Here is a 21,427-nt window from a genome sequence, read left to right as displayed (position 1 = left end):
TCCACTGTTCTATGGATGAAAAATATGCAGGTTTTCATGCTTGTAATATTTGTTGCTTTGCTATCAACAGCTCTCTAAGGATCCTTCCTGTCAGCTAATTATGGCTTTTTTGTATTTGTAGTTGTACTCATGAGCCAAACTCTCTGTAATAACAGTTATCACAGAGTAACTAAAGCAAGGGTCCCAAACCTTTTTGAGCCTGTAGGCACCCTTGGAATTCTGATTCAGGGAGGTGGGTGCACCCTCAAAATGACCACCATGTGAGGCGGAGCCACAAACACACAGAAGAAGCCCAAGCGCAGGAGATAACAGTAGTGATTTTTAAAAATACACTAGGAAAGATGAGTGAGAGAATTAAACTGATGTTGTAGTGGCAATTGCAACCAAAACAGTGTTATTTTAACCTGCACAGCTAATCAGATCTCCAATTGCCAATCAGAAGCCCAGCTGGGCAGGAGCCCCACCTGGCCCCATCCACTTTCTGAGAAACACTTGATGTGCCGCAGGAAAGGTGAAAAACACTTCATTGGACCCCTAGGGTTACCAGTCCCCTGGTGGGAGCAGGGGATGCCCTACTCCCAGCCTCTTCACCCCCCCTACCACTCACCTGACTGGCAGGGGGGAGCATGGGAATGGGCCCAGGAGCTCCAGAGTGCATGGGAGCATGCTCTGGAGCTCTTCCTTATCATGCCAGAAATGATGTAATTCCCAGCGCAACAAAGAAGTGCTCTGGAGCGTGCTCATGAGAGGTAAACCCCCACCCCAGGCCCCGGTCCCCCCAGGTTGGTCTCCAGGGGACCTGTCAACCTTAGGAACCTCTGAACTAAACCATATTAATAGAACAATACAGATCATCAGAAAGCAGAAAGTCAGAGAGCACTCACACAATAGCTATGCCAGGAAGCACAGTGGCTCAGGGATCATTGGTTACAGAGCCTCTTAAGAGTTTTTATTGAAGTACCTACATTTCGATGATGAGAAAAAATGTTCTCATGCTGAATTTCCATGGAGAGAATGGTAATGGAGAGAGGAAAAAACCAAGAAAGCCAGAGACTCTTATCTTCAGTTTTCTTCTTTGCAAAAACTAGTAGTGACCACAAAACTGAAGAGTTCCTTTCATTACTCCCAAGCAGAATTTTAGCTTGTCTTCACAAGAGGAAACATTCTTTATTTCACTAGAAGGGAAGTACACAGTGCTGCATCCTGTGCATGTTGGGATGTCAGTGTGTGCAGGAGAGGCAACAAATATCCTTAATGGAAACTGGCACCTACTCTAGCCTACTCAGGAAAGGCTTATAGAGATGTAAGAGGCTTTGTTTCCAAAACAAGCTATTATGATTTTAAGCAGATTCTATTCAAAAGTATAGCTGCTGAAAAAAAATGATTGGAAAATACCAAATTAAAGTTATTCTACCCCATTTCACATTTGGAACATTTCAGGACATTTCCTATATGCAGTACTACATAAGAGATTGTCTTCAGAAATATTTCACATCGGGAACTGCATTGGTAATTGGCATTAATTGGGGATGAATAGAATATTTTTTCTTAAGATCCCGGCTAATGTGGGCTTCTACATATTTTTCTCCCTTTCCCATCCAAATGGGGATGCTATGAGCAGTTCACTCAGACAATGGACTTAGAAGGGTGTAACTGCTTAAGATGGCAGTGTTAGACAGCTAAACCTATTAGAGAGGTCTTTCTACCCCAGAAGAAAATCTTTTCGCTGTCTCACACACAAAAAATGCAGATGTGCGATACAGCAGCTTGTGCCTGTATGAGTATCACACACCGCTTGCATGTGAAAAACCCTGCCTCTTCCCTTCCTCCATTAAGTAAAAAAAAAAGTTATAATCTAAATATCTGGGAAATCCCCCACTCTAAAGCTTCGGTTTAAAGTTTGCCTTTCATACTCCAGCCTCTTGAAGCCTCCAAGGAAGTACCACTGCCCTCTGTATGTTATGATGATAAAATTATGGAGTAATGTAGGAGGATGTACATTGTTTTGAGATTCTCAGAAGAAGAATGGAATAAAAATGGAGGGTTGGATCCCATCAAAAAGATCCATGCTTGTGGAGAAGGGCAATTTTTGCTGCTTGCTTATTCCAGGACAGCCCTCTAATTCCTCTCCCCCATGCTGCTCCTAGAAGACCCCCCCAGGAGTGGCATTTGGAGGGCAGTTTGGGCTGTAGCAGGAGGGGGAGGGGGGAAGTTGCATTTCTGTGCAAGGAAGTTCTTCCATGTACCAAAGTAGCCAAACCATCATGATTTTTTAAAAAGAAAACCCCCAGATACATCCACTCTGTATCCTCTCCAATAATCAGGTCCTATAAATTCTTTCATGTTTAGTTTAAATAATATGTTCTACAAACTTATTTCTGCACTGTAGAATCTAGCAGGGCCATCCTATGCAATGTTCACATCTTTCTAAGCCCACTGACTTCAACAGATTTTAGAACTGTGTAATCTGTTTAGGATTGAACTTCAGGTAAATTTTACAAAACCCAGGAGATTTAAACTGAGGCACTTGTAACTCTTACTGAGAAGAAGAAAAGTTTCCAGTCTTCAAGCTGTGAAAAGGAAGTTCTTGGCAGATGACCTGATTTAGGCTTTAAAAGATATCTTGTGGTTTAAGGTTTTAAAGACAGTCTTCACAATGCCATATTCAAAGTAAAATAATGAATTTGCAGCCCCTTTTTTATGCATAGAATGTTTTCGCTCTCTGCACACTAGGCTGTAGTTTATCACTTGAGGCCTGTCAGGGGCAGTCCTAGTCAGCATCTAAGTTTTATATATTACTGAGAAAGAATAAAGCCCTAAAAAGTGGGAGAGTTCTGGGTGAGATGGAATCTGCGAGTGGCAGCATTTCCGCCACTGACAGAGACTCATTCTGTTTACCAGATCTATTGCCTGAAATACAAAGTTTTAATGTTTGATTCTTCTGAATGTATAAACCCCCTCAGAAAAGAAATGTTATAAGACCTTAGACTTAACAAAACCATGCTGTTACATGTTACAAACCAGAAGAACCTATATTTAAGTTATTCTTCCACTGGTACTTATTTATTATTTATTTATTTTGGACTTTTATTCCACCCTCCCAGCAAGCAGGCTCAGGGTGCATCACATCATTTAAAACCATAATGAATATCATATGTTCCACAAAAACAATAAAATATTTTACTATATTTATACTCTGCCTATACTACAGTATCCAGGGCACCTTACAAACATTAAAACTTAAAAAAAATACAAAAATTAAAACAGACAAGAAAAGCCACAAACAACAACAGCACCCTAAAACTAAAGCAGCAAAAAAAGCTGCAAAAGCAGACGAAAACCAAGAAGTCACAAAAATAACAGCAACAAAGGGGGAGGGCATAATCATGAACTTGACACTAAAACAATCCAAGCTGGGTTCAGCCCATCAGGGCTCTCAAAAAAAAAAAAAGAAGTGTTGTCATCAGCCACCAGAAGGCCAACAACAAGAGGTCTGATCAGGCAGGAAGTTCCAAAGCCAGCGGCCCTCAGCTGTGAAAACCCTCTCCCGCATACCCACTAATCTTACCTCACTCTGGATAGGCATGCACAGAAGAGCACAGCGGGTTCATTTTAGACTACAGAGAGGCTCACGTGAGTGAAGGAAATCCCTCTGATACCCTGGCCAAGGCCATTTAGGGCTTTAAAGGTCAGCACCAGTAGTTTTAATTGGATCCGAAAGCAAAGTTGAAGTGTAATTGGTGTAAAACTGGGGTAATACATGAGCCTCCCCATTAACACTGCCAATGTTAAATGTCCAAATTGTTTTCAAATGCAGCCTAACTTAAAGTGCATTACAGTAGCTGAACCTGAGCACTACCAAAGCATCTTATATTTTAGTACAATAGCATTTTTTTTTCAGACAGCCACATGAGCCAGCATTCTATTTTGTAATGCCAAAGCTAAGTGTTCCTTGGTGCAAAATCTGGATCTCTAAAGAAATCACTTAAGTATATAAGAGACAAAATTAAACCACAATAAACGAGGGCAACCAACCCAGTTCCTGCTATTTTCCCTTTCTATTTTAAGCACCACTTTCTCCTTCCTCTATGCAATCTGCTCTTTGCAAGCCTTTTCCACCTGCCATGTTGTTGAAACTGAAGAACCTTCCATGTGACCAGCTGATAGGTTAGAACAGATGCACCCTAGCTCCACCAGGGGGAAGGCAGGGCTGCCAACTTGCACAATCCTGTCAGGCCTTGCCAGCTTTCATTTAGAAAAATTGCTGTGTAGGTGCCAGCTCTACACATGTGTCAAAACTGCAAAAGGACTTGTGTTTTTAGATGGTTCTTAAACAGGTGTTCTCTCTGTTTTAAACAGTTGTCTTTGTTCATACTAAACAAGATTTAACAGCATCACAGGCAGCTGTTCATATGGGACTGGCTGAACTTTGCCTTTTAGCATTTTGTCCATGATTCTGTCCATCTTATCAACATTCTGAGCCAGTAATCTTGTTTGTTTTTCTTCAAACAGCAGCCCCTAATGTTCTTAGGCTCAGTGCTGTGGGCGACTACTTCAACTGTGGGCCAACTACTTCAAACTCTGTCACACTGGGGGAAGAAGAGGGTTTTTTATGACAGATATCATGTTAGAGAGAAAGTGAGAAGAGGACTTCAGCTGTTACAACTAGATCAAGAAATGAGAAAGGAGACCCTAGACAATTTTAGCACTTATAACTAGTGAGCGCCATTCTTCCCTTTTCTCAAGCAGAAGACAAGAGGAAGGATAACAAGCCAAGTAGTTGTTTAATACTACTATTCTGAAATGCCCATGAAAAATGAGGGGGGGGGAATCCCTAATTAATCTTCTAGATTTAGGTTTAGTAAACACATTCTTTTTCAAATTGAATCTTATATCTAGGGTTGCCAGCCTCCAGGTGGTGGCTGAAGATCTCCTGGAATTACAACTGATCTCCAGGCCACAGAGATCAGTTCCCCTGGAGAAAATGGCAGCATTTATGGCATTATACCCCATTGAGGCCCCTCCCCTCCCCAAACTCCATTCTTTCCAGGCCCCACCCCCAAAATCAGGAATTTCCCAACCTGGACCTGGCAACCCTACTTGTATCTGATTTAAATCAACTATCGATGCTGGATGAGTAGAACAAAATCACAGTCAAAGTAGTGCCTTTTAAAGTAGGATCAACCAGTATTTATTTATTTGTTTATCATTTATAGTTCGCCTTTCTCGCAAAGACTCAAAGAGGATTACATAGTGTGGGATTAGTACAATCAGTACTAATTTCCATACAGTATCAAGGACATTTCCAAACAGTGTCAAGGACATTTCCATAAACAATGTCATAGGATTTTACAAAGACATAGCATTAGCAAGGATCCAATACAGAGTTGAAGAATTGCTGAAACAGAACATAAGCAATTCTAGGACTGACATTAGATAACATGAAGCACAGGTAGTATATAGAAGTTCAAAATGCAGTTTGAAAATTTTGATTTGTACAGAATTGCTCCTCAGGGTGAGGTTCATACTGCATTTATAGTGCTATCCTAAACAGAGCTATACCCTTCTAAATCCATTAAAGTCAATGGGCTTAAAAGAGCATAACTCTGTTTCGGACTGCACTGTTGTCCATTCTTGACATTGTTGGAGACTTTGCTTACTGCTAGTTTTTATATTTTCAAAAAGAGCCTTCTCTGTTTCTGCCGAGTCCTAAATCCTTTGTATAACAGAGAGTTCCAGCACACGGCCTCTCCCAGAAATATTCCCAAGACCCATTCTTAAATGTTTAGCTTCCCTTCTTCCAAAAACAAGTATCTAGTTCTTTTATTTATGCAGATATAAACATAAGTATTCTATGCAATTGCTCAGCAAATGTGCCTTCCAAAACAAGTGCAAATCAGAACTGATTCAGCAATCTGTGTTGCCCTTCCTTGTCAAGCCTTTTTAACTTTTTAAAACACCATATGTGCCTTACGCAATGAATTGTACATTCACCCCACTCATCCATTTCTTTCTTTTTTGTATAAAGTCAATTACATTTTTTTAAATGTTGAAAATGCTTTAGGGATGGTGGAGGAGGTAGGTTAGAAATATCATCAGTTTCCAGTCAGTAGTGTGCACAACTGTCTTCTACACTGAACACACAAACCAGTTTCCCAAGCTCACTCTGATGGAGAGACTTGTACATCTAAAGAAAATGCAGGAAGTGCACTTTCACAGTAGGATTACCATTCAAGCGATGTATGTGCACATTCCAACATGGAAGCCTCACAGTTTCCAGTGTTTCAGCCAAGGAGTATACTGGTACTTGTATGACTGATAAGTATTTGGATGCTTGACACTTACCTTTACTTCTATTATAATGTTTATTAAATGTTTGACAAATTAGTATGTCAAATAAAATTATTCAGAGAGCTTGTGTTTAGGTTTGTGGCATTCTGAACTCCCCTAATACCTAAAATTGCTGGCTTGAGCATACTCATGACACGAGTTATACCCTTAGAGAATGAGGATTCAAAAGGGCACACTGGAATATTATAGAATGCAATTTTTAACTGTTCGGCAGACTATACTGGGCTTCCTTCAAAAAGAAGTATTAATTGTCATTTTCCCTTTGTTTCAGGTAACCAAATAAGACAGTCATAGTTTAATAATGGGTCCTCTCAATATGAGGTGTATTCTCCACAATGATGTTGACCCCATAATGGAAATGTTCAGGGAAACTTCCCCACAAACGGAATAACTGCTGCTTCTGAATTAGTCAAGACAACAAAAACAAAGAATTACAAATCTTGGTGCTGTGTATAAACCTACCCTGCTACAATCCCAAGTGATGCAGGGCATCCCAGTCCGTTACTAAACATTCACTATTCTCCTAAATTCTAAAAACAGAGTTCACGCAATTACAAGATGATGATAAAAAATATTATGTTTAGTGTTTTTAGATATCTACAATGTTAGGAACTGATATTTGCAAAATTACTTTCAATTATCATGTCTAATTCCTGGTTCCACTACCAGGTATACTTAAGAGAAGCATCTTTCAAGCCCCACCTACCAGACAAATGGTTGCTTTCAGCAAATAAACTGCCCCCAGCTCTCCTGATATGCCATTTAGTTCCAGTGAGCCAGAAAAGTATGGTTTCTGGCAATATGATTGTGCTTAGAACTTTTTTACAAGTTAACGAAAAGGCATGAAATTGCTCCTGGAATGTCCAAATTTACTTAAAGGCAGTAAATTCCAAACTTCACTGCTTTTGATTGGTCTGCTGAAAGCCAAAGAATACATTGGAAATGTGAGTGCTCAGCTGTAAATAAGCCAACATGTGCTCTGCTTGCTGTGAGAGCCGAGAAGTACTGTGAAGATCTGAAACTTACACACACTTGGAACAGATGTTGGCCTAATAAAAAGTTATCACATGACTTATTGGAAAACTGACTTTCTGGGTTGAGAGTTTCATGAGCTCAGGAAGGTCCATAATGTGTGTATGTATTAAGAGAGTCCTCTGTGCAAAGCTCAGCCATCCAGATGTCTGGAAGAAGGGACACTCGAAAGCTTACACCCTGGAAATCTTGTTGGTCTCTAAGGTTTCATTATGGAGACACAAAAGAGAAAGGCAAATTATCCATTTGTTGTTTCATCCCTTTGGCCCTGGCTAGACAGCTACAGAGTCACCTTGTTCAGCAAGAAGCTTATTAATGCTTATTAGTGCTCCTACAATATTAGGACTTTAAATTCATGCTGCTCTTGCACTTTGATACAAACAGCACACAGCTATGCTTTGCCAGCATCCTCTTTGTCTACCACCAACTATCCAGGTTTGTCCCAGAGCCTACGGCCAGAACCAGTGCCAGAAATAAGGCCAAAAGAAAAACAAAAGAGGACGCTGCTTAACTATGGCTAATGCTCATCAAGAAATGCCTCTGTATATTCACACAGATGAGAGAAAAGTTCGGCTGGACCTTAGTAGAGGAACAATTCAATTCCCAAACAACCTGAAGAAGAAATCCAGGCCCTGCAAAGATCAGGTAAAACAAAACTGCCCTTACTAGGAAGTGATACTCATTGTAGTCATCTGTACAGTCCGACAAAGGATCTGCATTTAACTGATAGCTGGAAATGTCCTCTTATTTATAATCCCTAAGTATTAAACATGTGTGCTGGTTTGTAATTATACCCTTAGAGGGTGGTAGTGGTGGCCCTGTAACAGCACGAGAGAGTTCAAAACACAAAGGAGATCAGTACCTGAATCTTCCAAGTGTTTTTAAAATGCTAATAGATGAGGTACAAGGGCTTGACTCAGATCTGGGGCCAGATGGGTGGATGGGAAGAGTGATTCAGCTCTTCCCCCTCCCTGAACAGTTTTGCCAATGGACCTTTGTCTCAAACTCTTATTAAATCCCAAAGGAAAAAAGTCAGGCAAAATATGGGTTTTTTTTCCTTCTATTTATTATATTTACTTCATTTATACCCCACCCTTCTTCCCCATGGGAAACCAAAGCAGCTCACAGTCTCCTCTCCTTTATTTTATCCTCACTACATCCCTGTAAGGTAGATTAGGCTGAGAGCGTGTGAATGGCTCAAGGTCACTCAGCGAGCTTCTATGGCAGAGCAGGAATTTGAACCTGGGTCTCCCATATCCTAGTCCAACATTTTCACCACTATACCACGCTGGAGCACAGGGCAATTTTGATCACTGAAACTGAACAGGAGGCATTCATACCTCTATGCAGTTTCTATGAGCATTTTTAAAACACTAAGAGGACATAATTGTGGTTCTCTCCGTATCCCAACTAGTTTGACCCTGTAACGATGGAGAAAGAAAGGGGGAATTCAAACAATTTTAAAATTGTTTTACTTTATGGACAGCGTCATGGGCAAAAACCACTGAATAAACAGCGCTGCTGAAAGCAGTAATTTAATTTTTCTACAGTGATATGCTCCTTTCAATTCAAACAGTGCAATCCTAAGCAGAGTTACTCCAGTCTAAGCCCATTGATTTCAATGGACTTAGACTGGAGTAAGTCTGTTTAGGATTGTACTGAATTGACCGATTGGTGAAGATTCCACAAGAAATAAGTTCCTTTATTGTTGGAGTAGCTTCTCCGGGAATAGAAGAATGCAAGTTTCTTCAACAAAATAGCATCCAGTTACTATTTCTTTATCAAGTTGCTGAGAGATTTAAGTCCCTATGACTTTAAGCAATGCTGTCTCTTGAATATGGAACAACACTAAGCAAGGCTTATTCAGGAAAGCGAAAGAGAGAAAGAAAGGCCAGGGTGCTTCCTGAAGGAAGGACTTTGCCATCCATGTCATAATCAGCTAGGAAACCTTGCCTAAGTCGTGGTCTCCCATTTAAGGAATGTCATCTCACTTTTCAAAATGTATAAATCAGAAACAGAAGAGAGTCAGCAGGATCTGTACAAAATGCTTGGAATAAACAAAGGATAGCTGCTTCCTTCACGCCCTCTGGAGAAGTTTTCTAGAGGCATTTGGATTGCTACTGTACAAGTATAATGCTGTACTTGATTATGCTAAAACAAAATTTTTAGGTAAAAATTTCAGTTTGAATCCTTTGGTCTGCTTATGACAACAGAAAGGTATTTCTGATAACCAAGATGGGAGGCCAGTTCCACTGATTCACCCCACTGCAGACCCCTGTTTTAGCTCCCTCTGCTTTTCATTAGGGCCTTCTGAGTCTTGGGAATAAAATTGCAGGGAGCTCAGTGGACTGTAGCAGGAGGAAGGAACAGATAAATAATAATAACATTTGATTTATTTACCATCCTTCAGGACAACTTAATGCCACACTCAGAGCAGTTTACAAAGTGTGTTATTGTTATCCTCAGGACAATCACCCTTTGAGGTGGGTGGGGCTGAGAGAGCTCTAAGAGAGCTGTGACTGACACAAGGTCACCCAGCTGGCTTCAAGCGGAGGAGTGGGGAATCAAACCTGGTTCTCCAGAGCAGAGTCCTGCCACTCTTAACCATGACACCAAACTGGCTCTCTGCAAGTCCCTCTCCACTTGTGGATTTCATACAATATTAGTCTACATCTTTTACAGACTTGCTCCAATTGTTTAAATGTTTTGCAGACTCTTGTACCCTATAATGGTCTTCTACAGGCACCAGGATGTACTGTACTTTTTATTTCTATGCTCTATCTCTAGCACAAAGGAAAAAAAAATATTTGGTAAAAACATATCATTTATGGAAAACAGCATCCATGACATTACCCAATTTTCTCATTCATGGTTAGTCCACCTAGTTCAGTATTGTCTGCTTTGATTGGCAATGACTTCAAGAGCTCAGGCAGAGGAAGGTCTTCCCCAATATCTGCTATCTGAAATCCCCGAAGATGTTAAGGATTGAACCTGCGACCTTCTGTATGTAAAGCAGGGCACTCCATCACAGAACAATGTCACTTCCCCATTTTCTTAATCAAACTGATTAGCTGGCTCTAAAGTTATCTCATGTCTTCACTCCACTGTAACAGCAACAGCAAGCATCTACTTTGGTGCTTCCAGCAAGACACCAATCAGCTGCCATAAAAAGATGAGGCATTTGGAAAGATGCTCAGATTGCATTCTAGCAGCATTTCACATGACAGAAACAAAATACGAGTGGGTAGCTATTATGTTTTAACTGGCTGTAATGCCATTTGACCCTGTCCAGACAGAAAAGATGGCTAAGATGTTTAAATGCTTTCAATAGTGCTACAGAAAAGGGGGGGGGAAATGTCAAAGCAGAGAAGAGGGGAGTTACACAGGGGGGGAAATCACCAGCAACGTAAACCACACCTGTGATAATATTAGCTGAATTAGAGCTATTTCCAAACATTTTAATGAGACATCTGACCAGCCAACTTCGAGACATTCTCTAAGCAAAAGGATTCTCTTATGAAGTTTACTCTTGCTCTAAATGACAGTAGTTTACAGATATAAGGATTTAAGAATGCACAGTTCATAGGTAGGCAGCTTAAGTCTCACACCAACTCAGAGTTCTCTTCTTCATGAAAAATGTCATGAAGCACTGAATGAAAAGATGCATATTAACATTTGGTTAATAAATATGAAAATCACTTACTTCAAATCATACTTCCAGATCTCTTAAAACTGTTTTTACAATCCTCATATAAATAGTCTCAGTCACTAGCAACTGTCTCTCTTCTGAGACCCTTGGCTTTCCTAACATTCAGCAGCATAATGTTCTGTTTCCAAGGAATGGTTTGCTAACTTCTTCCTCCAAGCCTATTTTTTCCTCACAACAACCCTATGAAGTAGATTGTGCTAAGAGACCATTATTGTAATGCCAAAGGTCACTCAGTGAGCTTCGCAGCTAAGTAGAGATGTGAACCCAGGTCTCCACAGTCCAAGATCCAACCGCATAGTTTGCCTAGAATTTAGAAGTCCTTGGAATGGCATATATTGCAATTCTGTTAGTTCTGCTCCAGAACTTCTGCTCAATGACTTTTGCTCAAGATTCCTGTTCCAGGAACAGACAACAACAAAACTGCCTATTCTTTTTCCACAGCCAGCAACTATGCGTAACCCACTGTTCAGAGCTATCTCTGCCTCATGACTTCTCTGGAAACAGGCACTGCTTCATTTCAAAAGAGAGGTGTTTGAACACTATTTACCTTCCGGTCTCTGGTCTCTTCTCCAAACTGTTGTCCTCTTTACCCTTCTCCATCTCTTGTAAAAGGGCCACTTGGATGGGAGTATTCCGTCCATCACTACTTGTGCTGCCCCTGTGTTGTGATGTCCTGAAGTCAGACTGGGAACTGCGTTTCATGGCCTGGAGCTGAGCAAGTGGCACAATGTCACAGCCCTGTGGTCTGTGCCACACGGTTTGCTGTGTGATGGCATTGTAGTAGTAGAAACGATTATTGTTTTGGTCAAAGAGCTCCCACCATTGGTTTTCATCAGACTGACGAACTCTGAGGTTTGGAGGTGGCTCCCAGCCACACTCACCAGTTGTCAAATTAACATACATTCGCTCCCGAGAACGTGGCTCAATGATCTCCACCCAATCTGAGCTGGGGAAAAAAACAATAATGAAAAGTCATAGTTAGTCAGAACTGAAAGCACAAAAATTTTGTCAGTACTACACAAATCTGGGACTTTGGGACATGAACCCTCCTTTATACAACATACAGGTTCTTTGAATGTACAACACCTGAACCAAGCCTACTAACAAACATGTTATAATGAAACCAAAAAAGTCTTGTGGCACCTTCATTGTGACTAGAGATGGGCACGAAACGAACCAGGGAACAAAATTCCATATGGAACAGCAGGTTCGTCTGAAGAGAAACACGTGTTCTGTGGGACCACATTTTTCCAGAACAAATGAATTTTACCAGCCGTTCCATGGTTGGTTTAGAGTTTCACAGACCCCGGGCAGTGGAGAAAGGGGCTGTCAGTTTCACAGACTGCACACTGGGTTCAGCTGCGGGATCTGTGAAACGGACAGCATCTTTCTCCTGCTGCCCGGGCTGTCAATTTTACAGACCCTGCACCAGTTCCAGCGTGGGGTCTGTGAAACTGACAGCCTGGGCAGCAGGAGAAAGAGCCTGTCAGTTTCACAGATCCCGCGGCTGAATCCAGTGCGCAGGCTATAAAACTGACAGCCCCTTTCTCCTGCTGCTCGGGCTGTCAGTTTTCCAGAACCCGCACCAGTTCCAGCGTGGGGTCTGTGAAGCTGACAGCCCGGGCAGCAGGAGAAAGAGCCTGTCAGTTTCACAGATCCCGCGGCCGAATCCAGTGCGCAGGCTATAAAACTGACAGCCCCTTTCTCCTGCTGCTCGTGCTGTCAGTTTTCCAGAACCCGCACCAGTTCCAGCGTGGGGTCTGTGAAGCTGACAGCCCGGGCAGCAGGAGAAAGAGCCTGTCAGTTTCACAGATCCCGCAGCCGAATCCAGTGCGCAGGCTATAAAACTGACAGCCCCTTTCTCCTGCTGCTCGGGCTGTCAGTTTTACAGAACCCGCACCAGTTCCAGTGTGGGGTCTGTGAAACTAACAGCCCAGGCAGCAGGAGAAAGAGACTGTCAGTTTCACAGATCCTGCAGCTGAACCCAGTGCGCAGGCTGTGAAACTGACAGTCCCTTTCTTCTGCTGCTCGGGCTGTCAGTTTTACAGAACCCGTACTGGTTCCAGCACGGGGACTGTGAAACTGTCAGCCCCTTTCTCCTGCTGCCCAGGCTGTCAGTTTTGCAGGTCCCACACTGGTTCCAGCAAAGGGTCTATGAAACTGACAGCTCAGGCAGCAGGAAAAGAGACTGTCAGTTTCACAGACCCCGTGGCTGAACCCAGCGCAGGGGCTGTGAAACTGACAGCCCCTTTCTCCTGCCACTCTGGCAGGAGTTTCACAGACCTCGCACTGGGTTCAGCCGATGGGCTGAAACTGGCACAGGGTCGATGAAACTGACAGCCCATTTCTCCTGCTGCCAGGGAAGCAGAAGAAAGGGGCTGTCTGTTTCAAACACCCCACACTGGCTTCAGCAGCTGGTGCAGGGCAGTTGAAATGCCACGAACTACGAACCATGAACCAATTCTCGAACTGGGAAAAGGTCGGAAGTTTGTGGTTTGAGGTTCCGTGGAATGCTATGAACCGTGAATCATGTGGTTCTTTTTTGGGGGGGGTTCGTGCCCATGTCTAATTGTGACACAAGAAGTTATAGAGTAGCATCTACTTTTTAAGAAATAGGTCTAGTCCACAAAAGTATACTAAATGCTACTCAAGATTCTACAATTCAAGTTGGGTAGCTATGTTAGTCTATAGCAGCAAACTACAACAGGAGTCCAGTGGCACAAAAAAGCACTGACCTAATGGATATACACTCCAGTGCACCTGATAAAAGGAGCTCTGAATCATGAAAACTTATGCTGGAATGAATTTGGTGACTCTTTACTCTTGGTCTTGTTTCAAGATATTACAACTCTCTCCTTTTTAAAAAAAAATGTGCAGTTGCAAATTGCAATTTATCTGGCTTAGATCTGTGTTAGAACAGTGAGTACTTAATTGTTCAATTGTCCAGTTCAAATTTCTGTAGAATGGCAGCTATCTGAAATACAGTAAACTAAGTATCACATAGCAAGCAAGTTGGTCAAAGTGGTTCCCCACATATTTTGGAAAATACCATGCCATTTATATGGGAAATCCACTTCATATCAGTTATTTGCCACATACAGCTTTTCTTACTCTCCAGATTTCAAGAAGCATCTACATGTAGGACTAGTGTCTCTGCTTGAACAAGGATGGACTATAATACATTTTGTATCCCCAAATGCCTCCACTCCAAAATAATTAAGAAATACCAAATTATTTTTCTATGCTGTAGACTTCTTTAAACTTAAGATCTGAATAGGATAAACAGCATATTTGTTGAGATGACAGGGCTAGCAGTAAATTGTACTAGCAATCTGGGGTGGGGAGGTGGGTTGGATAGTGCTATGGGAATTAACTGCCTGGGTGCCTGTAAATATCAAAGCATTGTTCTCACAAGTGTAAACAACAGAGACTCCAACTTTGTGTGACTTGAATGCCACTGCTTTGTCAGGGAAATTCTTAGTACACTCACAGATTCTGTTTTGTCATATTCAAGATGCCACAAGAAGGCATGCAGAGCCCCCACTGAAACCCTGTCAATTGGTCCTTTCTCTAACACAGGCAACTTGAGAGCAGACTGAGGAGCTCTGCAAAATAAGTTATATAATTACACAAACAAGCGCTCTGTCTGCATTAAACAGATCGCACTTTTATTTATTTATTATATCATTTTACTTTGCTTTTCCTTGTGTTTCAAGGTGGCTTACAATAATAGATTAAAACATTCACAGTTAAAATTGAAATAAAATAACAACCCTCAGTGTCTAGCCCCTGACAATATTTGGGCTGCTGCATTCTCAACCAGTTATAGTTTCTGGGTTGTTTTCAAGGGCAGTCCTATAGAAAGCATTGGAGTAATCCGACCAAGGGGTAACAGAAGCATGGATCAGCGTGGCCAGATTGGTTGAGTCTAGGTGACGAGAGAGTTGGCAAATGAGATCCAGCTGACAGACGATGCCAACCTACTTTTCAAAGAGCAAACCAGGTCCATTAGCACCTTGAAGCTCTTAACCTACTCTGAAAAAGCCAACTATCTAGGACAAGTGGATTCAGTCCCTGTAGAAAATCATTCTTCCTAACCAACAGTACTTCTGGTCTTGTCTGGATTCACCTTGTTCTGACCACAGCCTAAAAGCAGAGGTTCAGAACCAAATGGGACGCATCTGGAGACTTTGATAATGAAATACAGAGCTGGGTGTCATCTGCACAATGATGACACCCAACTCCAAAGCTCTGGACGATCTCATTCACTGGCCTCATATATATATGCTTCCCAGTTCAGCCAATATAGTCAAGCCTGGGATCTTAACATCACATTATAAAAATTATAATTTGGCCTACTATAAATTGTCGGATATTCTAAAATGGTCAGTAGAAATGCTAGGACTCGCATTTTCAAGGGCCTTCATTCCTTCTCATTCGGTTCCTACATTTAATTCCTTACACCATCCACGAGTCTGTTTCATAGATAAAGACTTGCTCTTTCACTAAGTGCACCATTTGTTGATATGCACTTTATGGAATTCTAATACAGAGGAGTAACAATTCCATCCTAAACAGCATTGCAATTTTCTAAGTCCATTGAAGTCAGCAGTTTTATAAGGTTGTAACTGCTCAGTTTGGTGCTACAAGGGGAACACCTTGCAGTATTGTCCCTGACTTTTACTCCTGTTTCAAAGCACACCTCTAGAACACCTAAAGTTTTCTCCTGGGAAAAAAATGTTCACTGAAATGTCCATACTCTGGTTTGAGGGGAGGGGTCTCCTGAAGAGTACAGCACTAGGACAACAGGGTCCCCTCAACCATGCAATGAACTATTATCTGGTTCTTTAACTCTTCATTACGATGTTAATATTTCAAAAACTCCTTAGCAGCACACAGTATAAGCTCTCATTAAAATGTTTTGACTATCTCTACTTGGTCATTTGCTATGAACCTCCCATTTTTACCAATTGTGAAAGGATGCACCTATTTTTTACTGTTAGATTTCGGAAGGCATGTATTCAGTTACAAATGGAAAATTCATTATTGTTTTCTTCTGCAGCATTATCAAGGGGGCAGGAAGATATTTTTCAAGCTTGAAGACCAAATAGTCTGGATAACACCTTCTATCCTCTTTGAAAATCAAACATAAAGGAAGCAACTCCATGGCGCTTTCTGGGGGACTGGATGAACTACAGAACGAAGAATTTCCATAGATTCTTGTCTCATGCAGCTCAGACAAAGCAAAGATGAAGATGCCAAATAGAGAATGGGCAGTCAGAGACACAGCTCTAGCTGACTCTTTGGGGGGCAATTTTTCCCATAGTAATTGATATCATAGTCATTGCTACCATATCATAAATTATTCTACTGCAATTTAGGAAACCATCCCACCTTGAAAATAAGGTGCTAAGGAATGGACTCAAAGGGTTACTGTTGGTGACCAGCTTTCTTCAGTGTGGGAATTATCTTGCAGGGTACCACAAGGTGCAATCTTATCATGCATGTTATTCAACCTCAGTGTAAAGTCTTTAGAAGAAATCATTTGTAGCTATGGAATTGGATGTCAGTTCCATACCTCTCTATCCAAATCCCCTGGTGACGCAGTAGTGGTCTGAATTGCCGCCTGACAGCTGTGATGAAATCGCTGAAGACAAACTAACTAAAACTGAACCCAGACACAATGGAAGTGATGCTGGTTGAGAAGGCAGAGATCTTGAAGGAAATTATGGTTCCCACTTTCACTGGAGTGCAGACTTAGTTAAGAATGAAGAGATTATTCTGGATCCAGCACTGCTGCTAAAGAAGCAAGTTAATGCCCCTGAAAAAAAAGCTTTCTCCTGACTCAAGAGTAGCCTGTCCACGTGCATTCTCTGTAGTGGCCCCTACTTTATGGAACAGCCTGCCTGAAGAGGTCAAGCTCCCATGCTCTTGGTTTTCTGCAAACTATGCAAAACAGAATTCAGGAGGTTTTTTTTTACTCAGGCAATAGGACTAAGCAGAAAGGAAATGGTTCAGAGAGAAGCTCTGGTAAAGGGACAGGGACTGTAGACTACACTACTGGGTACTATCTGTGGATATAGATATGATCCTACTGGGTAATTTCTGTGCTGTTTAATAGGTCACATCAAATTACTAATGTTTTGGTTCAGCAGTATTTCATCTCTGTGTTCAGAATTATGCTTGTTTTCAAAGTCTGCAATCCGTATCCTATGTATTGTTTATTGAATGTCCCAGCCATTGATCATATAGATTTACACTGTGTAATCCACCTCATGTCTCAGTGAGAAAGACTGACTATAAATAACACAAATATATAAATTGAAGAAAACAACTGCTTACGGTAATGCCCATTCAATTCTCTGAGCACAACCAGCAGTGCTATTAAAACCCCATGAACTTTTCATCAAGAAAGTGAACAATATGGGGCTGAGGTATACAGCAAACCACTAAGCACTGACGATCTTATTCTGCTTTTTTGCCCACTCTCAACTAATATGTGCAGAACACAAAAAGCTCCTCAAACGGTTAAACTCAAAATGATGCAGAGTCTGCACACATCTACAGCCTGAAGACAACAAGCTAAATCTTATGTCCCCCATATTATCTTGGCAAATACTTGGTTTCAGTCCTGCATGTGCCAAATGGTGGGGAAGTGGGGGCACTTAAAGGGGGGAACTGGTGGATAAGAGGGGGAGAGGCTTAATTTTTCCCTCTACCTACCAGTTCTCCTATTCAAATGCTTCCCTTCCCAAGATTGGAGTCTTTGGGTTGGTTCCTTTTTTGTTACCTTCTGGGGTTGCAGGCTGAACGAGGGAGACTTTCAAAACTGACCATGGGTGATACTTGCAGGGAAGAATTGGTGAGTGGGAGAAAGGGAGTTGGTGGGAAACTCCCACCCAGCAATTCTCTCCCCTGTAGATGCTGTTATCTGCCCTTACATTCACTTTAGAAAAGGAACACGTTTCTATCAAGTCTCCTGATATAAGCAGTTTGAATTTTATATTTGTATCTCCTAAATAATGTTTAAATGTTCTTATGTATAGTAATTTCTGTAAATGTCCTAATGATTTTTTTCAGACTTATTTACAAATCAAGTACAGAACAACTGACTCAAAACCATATTTGGCACAAACTTTAAATAAAGGCTGATTGACACACATAACTATAGTCTGCAGAATAAATAATTTTGCAAAGAAGAGAACGTGCAAGCATTTTTGCAGAGCAGCATGACTCACACAAGGGAAACCCTAGTGTATAAGAAAACTCAGAGGATATTTAAAAGCAGCACAGCTGATCAAAGGGCTATTAATATAACTGCAATTAGCTCCCCCCTCCCCCCCAGGGCTTCGTGCCAGTATGAACAAAAAACAAACCAATCAAATGCTCAGCTGCATAGCAAGGCAGGTAATCACATCATGTAGCAATGACCTGGCAACAGGGACCTAACAGGCTCTGATTCTTGCCCTATAAATGGGTTAAGCCTGTGAGTGTAATTTTGGCGCTTTAAAGTACAACTTCTTTTGCATGTTTTTGGGATTTCATATCATTCTTAAGATACTAGAATTTTCAACTGCGCATCCACAAAACCGGATCTAACGTACTGGAACAGACTCTCTGACCTTGTACCAGGTCTCTTATATTCAGGGCTTTTTTCTAGGAAAAGAGGTGGTGGAACTCAGTGGTGGAATTCAGGACTGCACAATGACATCACTTTGGGTCAGCTGGAACAAGGGAGGAGTTTTTTAAAGTTTAAATTGCCCTTGGCAAAAATGGTTACATGGCCGGTGGCCCCACCCCCTGATCTCCAGACAGAGGGGAGTTTAGATCGCCCTCTGTGCTGCTCAGCTCAGCGGTGCGGAGGGCAATCTAAACTCAGCGGCACGGAGGGCAATATAAACTCTCCTCTGTCTGGAGATCAGGGGGCGGGGCCACCAGCCATGTGACCATTTAAAGAGGTGCCAGAACTCCGTTCCACCGCGTTCCAGCTGAAAAAAAGCCCTGCTTATATTTAAATTCCAAACAGAAGCCTGCCGCCCCTTCTTGCAAACCTGAAGATCTCACAAGCGCCATAAGCATCTTTTACACAGATGAACTGCTTTTCTAAGGGCCCAATAAAGCCAGCAGCAGCATCTGCCAGTTTCCTGTTTGTCTGTAGTGAACCTCTGATGAGTGGCAGACAGCACCGGATCTTTCTCTTTCTCTCTCTGGAGTCATGCATATTAACAAACAGGTATAGAAGCCCTATACTCAGCACTCCTCCGTTCTCCTAATCTTAGTTTTCTGCTAAGCTCTAGAAATGAGAGAGAAGCAGACTTGGCACCCAAGCCCTGTTTACATGTTACAGTGAACATCTGTATGTCCTCTGCATGTCCATGGGTTGCACCTGTTTTTAAGGAAGAAACAATGCGCACACACTTTGGAAATAAAACCAAGGCCAGTGCCTGGATAAATGTGGGGTTTAAATCACATATTCAGATGTACATGCATTGGATGTGATATAAGAGTGCCCATGCAAAGAAAAAAAAACAAGTGTATACTGATATTACATATGGTCCCTGCCACATGTGAACATTGTCATGGTGGTGACAGAGGGTAACAGTAGAAGTACAACTAAGGTTGAATGACTATCCCCTAAACAACTATTTGCAAGGCTGCTAAAAATATGATTTATGTATAAAAACATAGGGTGAATAACTCATCCACTTTTTCTCTCTCTTTTAAATACCAGAATACAATCAGCATCTTTTCATGTGTTCCTCTCACCAATATTTTTAAAAACTATGACAGATTCAGTATGGACAGAGAGTGGGCCCACTAGGTTTGATCTGAAAAACAACCTCTCTAAACTAAATCAGCCAATCTAATGGGTCCCTCTTAGGGAGAAAAGTGGGATATAAATGAAGTAAATAAAACCAAAGCAATTGGGGTCAGTATGGATGGTGCAGAATACATAGGAAAATGATGTCTGACACACCACAGCCACACACATACAGGACTTTCCTTTGGGAGGAGGGTTGTCAGCTCCAGACTGGGAAATCTCTGGAAATTTGGGGATGGAGCCTGGGGAGAGGAGGGACCTCAACAGGATATAATGCCTTAGAGGCCACCCTCCAAAGCAGCCATTTTCTCCAGGGAAACTGATCTTTGTCATCTGGAGATGTAATTTTGGGAGATCTCCAGGCCCCATCTGGAGATTGGCCATACTCATGCTTCTGGTTTTGCACTAAAGCATCAAAATCATCCAACCCCACACCAACTTATAAGGCACTACTTGTTCCAAGATGTGTATTTACCAGTCTCAGGACTAGCTTTTTTTTTTTTTAAAAAAAGCTAGCAAATGTCAACTCAGCTAGTCAGACTGCATGCTCCGTTGTGCCCTCCAAATCAAAGAAAGGGCAAAAAGAGGCCTTTATTACCACTAAGGAAAACAAATTCCAATCCAGAGAATAATCTGTTGCCAGGAGTCAGGAGGACACAGTATCCAATAAACTGAAGGAATCAAATCTGACTCAATGTGCACAGTGGCAAATGAGAAGGGAGGGAAAGTTCTAAACCTGGTAGGGCTTTCAAAGTGCCAGCCTAAAAACAATTACAACTTCCTAAGGCCATGGACTTAGAAGGGCGTAACTTTGCTTTATTACCATCTTCATCATCTTCATCCCCCTTTTCTCCCTAATGGGAACTTGAAGTGGCTTAGCACATCATTCTTTTTTCCTCTGCTTTATCCTTACATCACTTGTGAGATATGCTAGTCTGAGAGATTCATGGGCCTTGTGAGCTTCCATGGCAGCATGGCAATTCAAACCCAGTTGTCCCAGACACTTTAACCACTATGTCCCAGCAGTTTAGGATGGTACTGTCACACTCATTGGCCTTGCTCAACTCATAGAATAATTTGGTTATCGCTGCGAGACATTTACACAATGTGTTAATACGTCCCCTTTCTAAACTACCTTTTCTTCATTCATTAGATGCAGATGTCTCCGGAATTAGGAGAACATCCTTGTTTAAACATCACACTATAATCTCTGTGCTGGCATGAACATGGCCCACGAATCACATCTAGCAGCAAACGGAAAGCCACGGAGTTTGTATAAAGTGCTATTTAAGGTCCAATAAGCAGCTTGAACTTCTGACTCGCTCTCATACATGACTCAGTGCTAAGCTTTCCCGTGTGTTAGTTGCCAAGCCTCAGCTAACTGTAGCAAGAAGAACGCAGAACACCAAACAAAGAAAGGAATGCAAGTCACTTTAGAATTGTGAGTTATGAAAGTCTCATTAGCAACAAATACCAATGGTATATCCCTAATTTATGAAGCAAAATGATCTGTC

At 41.7% G+C, this 21,427-nt stretch overlaps 1 protein-coding gene across 2 annotated transcripts in view; it reads right to left on the bottom strand.

Moving 5' to 3' along the window:
- Nucleotides 1–21,427, bottom strand: part of LOC129330867 (rho GTPase-activating protein 39-like) — an 88,769-nt gene that overhangs the window by 20,361 nt on the left and 46,981 nt on the right. For both annotated transcript variants that reach the window (XM_054981106.1, XM_054981107.1), the window contains exon 2: nt 11,640–12,038. In XM_054981106.1, the coding sequence (XP_054837081.1) occupies nt 11,640–12,038 (399 nt within the window). The remainder of the gene's footprint in view (nt 1–11,639; nt 12,039–21,427) is intronic.

This window comes from Eublepharis macularius, chromosome 5 (genome assembly GCF_028583425.1).
Source record: "Eublepharis macularius isolate TG4126 chromosome 5, MPM_Emac_v1.0, whole genome shotgun sequence".
Taxonomy (NCBI): domain Eukaryota; kingdom Metazoa; phylum Chordata; class Lepidosauria; order Squamata; family Eublepharidae; genus Eublepharis; species Eublepharis macularius.
The sequence above is the reverse complement of the archived record's forward strand: the minus strand, read 5'-3'. Positions and strand labels throughout refer to the sequence as shown.